Source organism: Cebus imitator, unplaced genomic scaffold (assembly GCF_001604975.1).
Source record: "Cebus imitator isolate Cc_AM_T3 unplaced genomic scaffold, Cebus_imitator-1.0 Scaffold304, whole genome shotgun sequence".
NCBI lineage: Eukaryota > Metazoa > Chordata > Mammalia > Primates > Cebidae > Cebus > Cebus imitator.
In genome coordinates, this window is record NW_016107619.1 from 2196973 (window position 1) to 2207835 (window position 10863).

The following is a 10863-nucleotide window of genomic DNA, read 5'->3' on the forward strand; positions in this document are numbered from 1 at the left end:
GGCTGAAGGATCACTTGAGCCTAGGAGTTCAAGGCTGCAGTGAGCTAAGATGGCACCACTGCACTCCGGCCTGGGCAATAAGCAAAATCCTGTATTAGCAAAGGAATAGGAAAGCAGGAAGGAAGAAAGGATGACAAATCTGAGTCATCATAAGAGGATATGGTTAAATAAATTAGAATATATCCACATTATGGGATATTAAGCGATATTAAAAATGAATGAGATAAATCCATACTTACCTCCAAGATATATTGTTCAGCAAAAGAAGCAATTTTCACAGTAATGCGTACATGTAAACAAAAATATGTTCTAAAATCTGGGACGGATGTAGCTCAACTGTTAAGGATGGTTACCTCAGGCAAGGGAAGTAGGCACAGGGTAAGCAGGGGAAGGTCAGGATGGGAGGAGGATTTTATATTTCACCCTATAGTTACATATTTCTAGAACCATTTGTGATGACAATGTATTACTGACGTAATTTTTTAAATAAGGAATGATATGAGTTGTGAAGGACAACTTGCTGGAGATTACCCAAGAAGTAAAAGCAATTTACGTTGGGATTCAAACTCAGGTCTGACTAATCTTAAAAGCTGTAGCCTTTGCAAATTATCACTTACCTCATTAATCATCCAGGACAGCATTTGCTACAGGGACATTATTGAGGATGTGTTTGCCACATCTGTCAGGATGAAAATTCCTTTAGCGCATCATGTAGCACATGATGTCAAGGTGGATGAAGATAAGGTGGATGAAGACCAGCTTGACGATGACACCTTGCAAGCATGGGGCGTCATCCTACATGAGGTGCTACGTATCTTCCATGATGTGCTACACATCCTAAATCAGCCAGCATTCTATGTTCTATGGTCTCGGTAGGTAGAATGCACGGTTCTGGGAACAAAGGGGTAAAAATAAGAGTGGCCCCACTTACCATCACCCCCAATCACCCACTTGAGGAATTTGTATTTCCTGCCCTACGACTTGAAGCATTGTGAACCTTGAAGTCCTCATGCCAGTGGTGGTAACACTTCTCCCTGGGAACACAGTCAAATTTCACGGAACTTTAAGCCATGGCTGCTGCCTGGTGGCTTTGGAGTCCTCACGCCAAGAGACCAGCAGACAAGGAAAGGAGTCATCGTCTCAGCAGGGAAATTTGCCTCTAATCATCAGTAGAAAGTAAGTAGGTGGGTCTGCTGCTACACACATGTGCCATATGTCTGCTACTTAGGTGAACCACCGGGACAGCTCTTGGCATACCCATGCCATGTTTTAAAGGTAAATGGACAAGTAGAGAAGACACAGGCTGAGATGAGCAAGGTAACCAGAGGCTTACACTCTTCAGGGGTGAGCATAAGAATTATTTAATTGGGCAAGCCTCATAGGTTGGCAGGAGTGCTATTCAAGGGAAAGAGAAATCTAGAATGAGTAGCAGAGGAGGCGAAGGAGGAGTATCAGCTCCAGCTTTGAGATTAACTATAGCAGCATGTACTGTAGTTCATCCCACTAACTCTTCCCTTAGAAGTTCTTCAGGTAACGAGGCCAACCAGAATCCTAAAGAAGCTGTTTCTGGATAAGACAAACTTCCTACTGTATAAGAAGTAAATGGAGCAGAGCAACTCAAGGGGTGGACTGTAGTGGACACTGTGGAGCTCACTCAGGTTCCACCTGCAGGACCCATGCATCTATGCTCCAGCTGCTTGAAATAGAAGCTGCTAAAGGCTTCCAGCTGTGTTCCTCATTGGGCATTGCTCTCAGCCACAGGAAACTGCCTTGTTCAAGGTTGCCATCTCTTCTCGGCCCATGCCAAAAGTGTAACTAGCTCATAGCTATCAGTCTTTTAAAAACAGAAAGCTTCTCTTCTTTAAACAATTGGAAAAAAAAAAAAAAAAAAGGCCAGGCAGGCACAGTGGCTCACACCTGTAATCCCAGCACTTTGGGAGGCCAAGGAAGGTGGATCACCTGAGCTTGGGAGTTCAAGACCAGCCTGACCAATATGGAGAAACTCCATCTCTACTAAAAATACAAAAAATTATCTGGGTGTGGTGGCACACACCTGTAATCCCAGCTACACAGGAGGATGAGGCAGGAGAATCACTTGAACCCTGGAGGCAGAGGTTGCGGTGAGCCGAGATTGCGCCATTGCACTCCAAGCCTGGTCAACAAGAGCAAAACTTAATCTCAAAAAAGTAATATATATGTTTTAAAAACGCTTTGAAACAGATTTCTGGGTAGACATTCTCAGGGTTTAATAACGAAGTAGGCTAGTTAGTTGTGGTGGAGTAGAGTAGGGGAAGTGGTTATCTCTGTACCCAAGTTTGACCTGAAAGGCCACACGGGCAGATGTTTCCAGCTTTTTAAGATTTCCTCAATCCACCTCCGCAGGTGCACACCCTCCACCCTAGTTCACCAGCCTTGCTAGTTTGGGTCCTCAAAGGAAGACGTTCTGCCCTCCCTTCCCTTTCATCTCCTCATACCCAAATCCTGGCTCTGAGGGATTTTGTTTGTTTGTTTGTTTTTGATACGGAGTTTTTGCTCGTTTCCCAGGCTGGAGGACAGTGGCACAATCTCGGCTCAACCTCCGCCTCCTGGGTTCAAGTGATTCTCCTGCCTCAACCTCCCGAGTAGCTGGGATTACAGGCGTGTGCCACCACGCCTGGCTAATTTTTGTATTTTTAGCAGAGATGGGGTTTCATTATATTGGTCAGGCTAGTCTCGAACTCCTGACCTCAAGAGATCTGCCTGCCTTGGCCTCCCAAGGTGCAGGAATTACAGGCGTGAACCACCTTGCTCAGCCAGCTCTGAGGGATTTTGATCCTGACCTCATCTTTCTCCTTATTTTAAATTTGGTAACTTCTGCAGTTTGTAAAGTTAGAATCTCTGTTTGCTTGCTCTGTCTTCCAACGCCTTTCTTCTTAGGCATTAAACATCAAGTGGCTCCTAAATACACCTGGAGTTTAGAGTCCTCCTCCCTTGCTGGAAGAGGGTTTTAGATGACAATGGTAACGAGGCTAGCACAGCTCTTAGCTGTGGCTGGGCTTCTTTTCAAAGCATGTGTGTTCTTTTCACCAGCTCCCCCAGGTGCACAGCCCTGAGTCTCAAAGTCACAGTGCTCATACGCAGTGTCTGATGAGGGCTGACAGTCTAATGCCTTTTTCTTTTCCTATAAATAACTGTTGAACTGAATCTACTGGCATAACATAGGAAACTGAAGAGCCTCAACCGCAGAGAGATAATTATTTAGAGGCTAGAGTTCATTCCATCCTTAGGGTGTGAGTCCCTTATCTTTGTAGCTTAATTAGCTGGAATCCAATGAGCTTAACTGATATATTAGAAACAGGAAAATAATCACTAATATGATTTATTACAGCTTGAATTGAAAGCCTAACACCGTTCCTTCTGAACTGTAATTAATTTTTTATTTGTTGTGAAATATGAGTATATTTTGAGTATATCAAAATACATTAGAGGCTGGGCATGGTGGCTCACGCCTGTAATCCCAGCACTTTGGGAGGCAGAGGCAGGTGGATCATTTGAGGTCAGGAGTTCAGGACCAGGCTGGCCAACATGGTGAAACCCCATCTCTACTAAGAAGACCAAAATTAGCCAGGCATGGTGGCACATGCCTGTAATCCCAACTACTCAGGAGGTTGAGGAAGGAGAATTGCTTGAATCCAGGAGGTAGAGGTTGCAGTGAGCCTAGATTGTGCCATTGCACTCCAGCCTGTGTGACAGAGTGAGACTCCATCTCAAAAACAAACAAATCGGCCGGGCATGGTGGTTCACGCCTGTAATCTAGCACTTTGGGAGGCCCAGAAGGGCAGATCAAGAAGTCAGGAGAATGAGACCATTCTGGCCAATGTGGTGAAACCTTGTCTCTACTAAAAATACAAAAATTAGCTGGGTGTGGTGGTACACGCCTGTAATCCCAGCTACTCAGGAGGCTGAGGCAGGAGAATTGCTTGAACCCAGGAGGCGAAGTTTGCAGTGAGCCGAAATTGTGCCATTGCACTCTGGCCTGGGCAACAGAGCGAGACTCCATCTCAAACACACACACACACACACACACACACACACACACACACACACACACACACACTACATTAACGATCTGAAGACTGCCAGGGGGCGCTATTACTTCTGGCTTTGGACAAAATTTTGAATGAATTATTTTTTAGCATAAAATCCTGTCTTTTAAGGATTTTATATTTTATTTGCAGACCTCCCATTTTTTTCTCTTCATCTTCTGGTCATCATTGTCCCATCTTTTCCCACACCTTTTCACTCTACACTACTTCTCTCTTTTTTTAATGTTTAATCTTCCTCTTTCCTTAGCAGTTTCTCTCCTCATTTAAGCTTTCCCTAAAGCCGGGATGAAACTTTTCCTTTTTGAAATGACATCTATGTTAATTACTGTAAAGTAAGATATACCCAAGGTATCAAGAGAGTACACGTGCTGAAAATGATATCCAGCAACATGCACAGAGACCACATTTTCTGGGCCAAAATTGGCATATGTGTTCTCATAAGTATGAGGATGCTTTTGAGAGCAGCAGAATAAAATTTTTAAACTGAGACTTAATGCAATAAAAATTCACGTCTCCTAGTCTCGGTACCTGTATCATATGAAGAAGATCTCAAAGGCACCAGCTCATACACTTAAGAGACTCCTCATATAGCCTGCCATGGTGTTTCTTCACTTCTTGGACCTAAGCCTCCTAATATTAGTGTCCTTCCTCTAGGTTATACAATGAAAATGAGTGCATTTTATCTGCAAAGCCCTTATTAAATTGAATATATTTACCTTGGCGAGAAGGGACCTCTCTTGGTTTCCTCATTGGTTTGTTGGCATAAATTGGTTTACAGTGCTCTCTTGGGAGGCTCAGTGAGCATATCTAGAGCATGAAACTAATATCTATTAATGGAGGGAACAGAGAAGATAGGGGGTACACAACAGCAGAGGACAAGGCAAGGCCAGGGGGGTGCCTAACCATGAAATCAGGACAGAAGAAAGAAAGCTGATGGCGGAAGGGACTGGCCTGGCCCCAGAGACCATGTCACTGTTTGACTGGCCAAGTAGCAGGAATAAAGTTATTTGTTTTTCTTTTTTGCCCCCTCCATCTCTACCCTCATGTCTTCATCATCTTTCTGTCCGTCTGTCTCTTTTCTCTCTGCCAGATTTGTGTCTTAAAAAAAGATGTCATAGACTTACAGAATGATAGAGATGGAAAGAGAACTCCAGAATTATCTCCTCCAACATCTTGAATGAACAAACAATTAAGGAGCCTGGAGCCCAGAGAAGTACCATAACTCACCCTGCTATAAAACAGTAGAGGCACATCTTGAACATAATCAAACAGTCAAGGCATTTTCATCAACACCGTGCTGCCTCTCTCTGGAAGAATTTTTAGGACAGTGAGAAAATAGTAACAAAACATTATACCCTGCCAGGATTGAGAAAAGGGAAGAAAATGAGTGGCTTATAGGAAAAAGAAGAGGAGGCCGGGCACGGTGGCTCACAGCATCCTGGGAGGCCAGCACTCTCGGAGGCCAAGGTGAATGGATCCCGAGGTCAGGAGTTCAAAATGGTGAAACCCCATCACTACTAAAAATACAAAAAAATTATCTGGGCATGGTAGGGGGGCACCTGTAATCCCAGNGCCCACCAGGAAACAACAGATGAAAAGACGAAAAACAAAAGTAGAACAGCAACCTCAGTAACAGCATTACCTATTTTTCGTTTGTAAGAAAGGAAAACCTTTGTACCTTGGCAATGCAAACAATTTATAAATCAGGCAAAACCTCCAAAGGTGACAAATAAGTCATTAAGATTAGAAAAATAACATTTTTGACCCTTCCTTTTTTTTTTTTTTTTCTCTAAACCATTCCACTGGTAGGGACACACTGCTTATCATTAGGAGGGAGAGCGATGGCAGCTTCTATGGTTGTGCAGTTTGTACATAACACAAAGGTGAAATTGAAGAGGGCTGAAATCTAGCCCCAAGTTTCTTAGGCATTGGCCTGGTGTGGAGCTGATTCTGCATGCAGATGACATCTTTTTCTAATCCACACAAGGTACATCATAGACTAGCAGAGGCTTGAAGGAATGAAACATAAAAACAAGAACAATGCTTTTGCCTTGCAAATAAATATTTCTGATAAGCTGCCTGTGTTAGAGTTGGTTGATTATAACCTGCTAAATATAGGTAGTTTGCCCAGGGGGTTGTTTCTTCTCTACTAGTTCACAGGTTTTAAAATTCGAATTAAAATTCTAATTTAAAAAAAAAAAACCTAGATTTCAGTGTGCCAAAATGGCATTTTTTAGCTGCTACAATTTAGATCGTGATAGAAAATGTATTTAAAAGTTTTGGACAAAATTGTCACTAACATATAGAATGCAGTGGTTTTACCTGGGTTTGAAAAAGTATTCCCTATTTAAAAACCTCCCTTCATTAGGAAAGTGATGAAATCAGGAGCAAACACTGAGTCACCTCTGATGGTTTGTGGTAGTTGCTGAAATTTTTATAGAATTTTCAAGAGTTAAAAACAAGTATTTCATTTTTTTTTTTTTTTTTTTTAGTTTACATTCTGGGATACATGTGCAGAATGTGCAGGTTTGTTACATAGATATGCATGTGCCATGGTGGTTTGCCAAACCTATGAACCTGTCGTCTAGGTTTTGAGCCCTGAATGTATTAGGTATTTGTCCTAATGTTTCCCTCCCTTTGCTCCCAAACCCCGACAGGCCCTGGTGTGTGATGTTTTCCTCCCTGTGTCCCTGTGTTCTCATTGTTCAACTCCCACTTATGAGTGAGAACAAGCAGCGTTTGATTTTCTGTTCCTGTGTTAAAAAAACAAGTATTTCTAATATTGCCGACTGCACACATTGAATTCTCAGATACATGTGGTAGAAAATGTTTGCCTTCAATTATAGGTAGTAGATGAAGGGCGCTCCTTGGGTCCTACCTGAACACTCTCCAGTGGTGGAACAGATTCCTCTAAACATGCTTTGCCTTTCTCTGCTGCTTTGTCTATGCTGTTTCGTTTGCCAAGAGCAATCGTTCTTCAATCCTGGATTGAAATCATCTGGGGAGTTTTTAAACTCCCTAGGCCACACTCCAGACCAATTAAATAAAACTCTCTGGACTTAAGACCCAGACACTACTGGTTTTTAAATTTCACAGTATATTCCAGTCAGCAGCCAAGGTTGAAATCTTGTGGCCTGTAGAATGCTGCCCTCTTCTTTCTCTTGACTAGCTGCCAGTCACTCTTAAGTTTTAACTCAGGTGTCCTTTGCTTGGGGGAAGCCCTCTTTGTCTTCCTGTTCTGGGTTGGGTACCCTCTGTGCTCCTGTAGCATTGCAAGCTTACCACTCTCAGAGTCCTTATCCCATTGGATGTTCTTTGTTCTTCGGTTTGCTCAGCTAGACTAAAACTTTTGAGGTCAGGGACCAGACTGTATCTTGCTTTTCTTTATATTATAGAGCCTGATTCATAGTAGCTATTACTTTATATAAAATGCCTTAGGGAAGAATCATCAAGTGACTAAAATCTTAGGAAATAGAAGTAGCAGAGAGCAGCTCTATGAATGTGGAATGTGGGCATTCTGATTGGTCATTCAATAAGTTTGAAGGGAACGTGACTTTGTGCCAAACAAGCCGTGAAGTCAAATAAGAGATCCCTGTGCTAAAGTTACTTTCATTCTGGCCTAGGAGAGAGACGTATACCCATGTACTGAGACCAGCTCGGTTGTGGAGATCCCAACCCAGGCGACGCTAGAGGAATTAAGAAACAGACACAAAGATAGAGTGCAAAAGTGGGAAACACAGGGGGACCATCAAGGGACTGACAGCATTTCCCAGCTGAAAGCCCAGAGCAGACTCTGACCCACGTATTTATTCTTTGTGAACAAGTGATTATTTTTAATAAGCAGGTGTTCAGTGTTTCTTCATAGAATGAAGATAGACTAAACAGGCAATAGTGCCAGTTCAGTACTAAAATAGAAATAAGCTAGAAAGCACTCTTTGCGAGTCAGCAATGGGGACAAGGTCATGTATCCTGTGTTTTGGGAACTGGTTTAACTAGTGCATGACCAGTACTTATTGCTTACTATTCTAGGAGTTTTCTGCCTGGGGATGGCTGGGTGTTCCTTGCCATCGTTTCTCAGTAAACAACATAGAATCTATCACACACCCGTCAAGACCTTTCCCAGCAATCCATAAAAATTAAAAGTAAAAAAATTGGTGATATGTGGCAATAATAAAGAGCCTTCTGACTTTCAAAAAAAAAAAATGTGATTCAAGACATGAGGTCAAGCAGACTGCAATATACATGAAAAAAAAAAAAACAAAGGTGAGGATTTCAATTGAAGCCAAGGTCAAGACAGTATGGGTTCATTGGTGACCAGAGCCAGGAAGTTACTGTGGTTTATTGCAGTGTGTGTGGATGGGTGTGCAGAGGCAGGGCAGGGAGCAGATTGTAGAGGGCTGTATCATGAAATTCAGTGGAGGCAGAAAATATATAAAAATAACACTTTTGATAAGTGTCATTGTGAAAGCCCAGAGAGAGGTTATTCCATAGCTGAAAAGGATTGGGGGAGCAATAGAATGATTTGTTTCTTGTTTGCTTTTTTTGAAAAAAGAGACCTGAGCATGTTTGCATGTTTATGGGAAAGAACCAGGAGATGTGGGCAATGAAGAGAGATCTGCCTATAAGAGCAATTAGGTACCTGGATGAAGCAGGTGTTAGCAAATAGTCTTGATAGACACCACGAAAATGTAAATTCCTTAGTTCACAATAGTGGCTGATTATCAGATTGTAAAAATACTGCACTCATGACAAGTAATTACAATGTTTCTTTTTATCTCACTTTGTAAGATTTCCTTTACTTTTGATACCAGTAGAATCCTTACAATGTAAATCAGCTGGTCCAACTAATAGGATTCTAGAGCCAGGCTTCGAACCTTATATTATGCCATGGCTGCTCTGATCAACTGAAATGGAAGAGAGCTTCCAACCTGATTCTAATGAATTTTGCTGTTGAAGAGTTCTCAGAAATTAGACAAGTTTGAAATGAGAATATATTGATCACCTAACAAACCCTTTGAGGTATTAGATTTCTGACTATGAGAAACTGAGGTGGATTTTAAATCCAACAATCATGCTTGCCTATGTCGTTAATCATAGTCTCTACAAATTATACCTTCACAAGTACTACTCTGTAGTAAACGGAGTCTATTTTAAGGTCAGAACTTGACACATAAAAGCAGAGGCATTTTTAATAGAAATAATGGTGCAATTTTTATATTTTTTTTCTGTTTATAGGTAACATTACTAAACTTCATGATAACCTCTGAGGGAATGCAAGACCAGCTTCTGGGAATTGTGGTGGCACGAGAAAGGCCGGACCTTGAAGAAGAAAAGCAAGCCTTGATATTACAAGGAGCTGAAAATAAAAGGTTTTAAATGTTATAAACAGAACTATTCTTATTTGTTTTGATATCATTAGGATGAATTAAAGTACATTTTACAGATCTCTTTTGTTCGATAGGAATACTGCAAGGGAAAATATAACAGGAAAATGTAAGGAATTATATTACCTCCTTGTTAATTTATAAAACTGCATTACTGAGTATATTTTTACATGCACGTTCTTAGGCACTGGAAGAGCTAGAAGGCCTGCCACAAGTCAGGGCAGGGTATTTTCTTATTCCACAAAGTTTTAGTATTCATTGTGTAACGGAGGTAACCTGATTTTTACTGGAACATGGTATGAATGAATATGTTGCATTCCACTTGCTGCTCATAACATCTATATCATAGGTAGAAAGAGTAAAGCTGTATAAGTCATGTAAAATTTCATAAAATAAATGGAGTGCTACTTTCTGTTCACTCCAAGCTGAGATCCTTGATGGCAGAGTAAACTGGCTTGCCGTATTTCTTTCTAGTTAGCACATAAATGATCATTAAAAAGGGAAATTGAGCAGAAAGGCCCATCTTTGTGACATTTTGCAAGATAAGAAATTAATTACACAGTATCACCATTAACAGATATTTGTCACAAAGTGATGCATTTCTTTAGGTTACAAGCTCTTTGTTTCTTATAAAAGAACATATACGTGGAAGTGATTTTAAATGACTTCTTTTTCTTCTGAGAAATTGTGTTTTATTCCAGGCAGTTAAAAGAAATAGAAGACAAGATTTTAGAAGTTCTTTCATCTTCGGAAGGCAATATATTAGAAGATGAAACTGCTATTAAGATATTATCTTCTTCCAAGGCTTTGGCTAATGAGATTTCTCAGAAGCAGGAAGTAGCCGAAGAGACAGAGAAAAAGATTGACACCACCCGCATGGGCTATCGTCCTATTGCCATCCATTCTTCCATCCTGTTTTTTTCTATTGCTGATTTAGCCAACATTGAGCCCATGTACCAGTATTCACTGACCTGGTTTATTAACCTTTTCATCCTGTCTATTGAAAATTCAGAGAAGTCAGAAATTTTGGCAAAAAGGTATGTGAAGAAAATGCTAATTAATATTAACTAATTAATAAATGAAACTTAGAGAGTAATTTGTGGCTTCCATTGTTGTCTCAGAGCGGTACAAGCATTACAGCCACTTACCTAAAATGAACTTGATTACTCATTGTACCAGAAATAAATCTGAGGGTTAGAAATTGAAAAAAAAATAATAATAATAATAATGCTATGGGGTCCACTCCTTAGGTATTTACCCCAGAGAAATGAAAACAATATACACAAAATTACTTGTACAGTTAGGCCGATGGCAATTTCATATGTAATATTTAAAACTTTAAACTGACCAAATGTCCACTAAAAGGAAAATGAACAAATTATAATACATCCATA

The 10863-nt window shown here is 40.8% G+C and overlaps 1 protein-coding gene across 1 annotated transcript; it reads left to right on the top strand.

Annotated features, from left to right (window-relative positions):
- Positions 1 to 687: 687 nt before the first annotated feature.
- On the top strand, positions 688 to 10540 carry LOC108285632 (dynein heavy chain 7, axonemal-like). The gene is made up of 3 exons (XM_017502916.2): positions 688 to 804; positions 9321 to 9454; positions 10171 to 10540. Exons 1-3 carry the CDS (start codon positions 688 to 690, stop codon positions 10538 to 10540), a joined length of 621 nt encoding a protein of 206 aa, XP_017358405.2.
- Positions 10541 to 10863: the final 323 nt, after the last annotated feature.

What these genes read in the sequence shown, in the direction of transcription:
- LOC108285632 (XM_017502916.2), top strand. Translation starts at nt 688, where the DNA reads ATGAAAATTCCTTTAGCGCATCATGTAGCACATGATGTCAAGGTGGAT. An exon ending in GGGGCGTCATCCTACATGAG is followed by an intron (nt 805 to 9,320) that starts GTGCTACGTATC and finishes TTCTGTTTATAG; the next exon opens with GTAACATTACTAAACTTCAT. An exon ending in CAAGGAGCTGAAAATAAAAG is followed by an intron (nt 9,455 to 10,170) that starts GTTTTAAATGTT and finishes GTTTTATTCCAG; the next exon opens with GCAGTTAAAAGAAATAGAAG.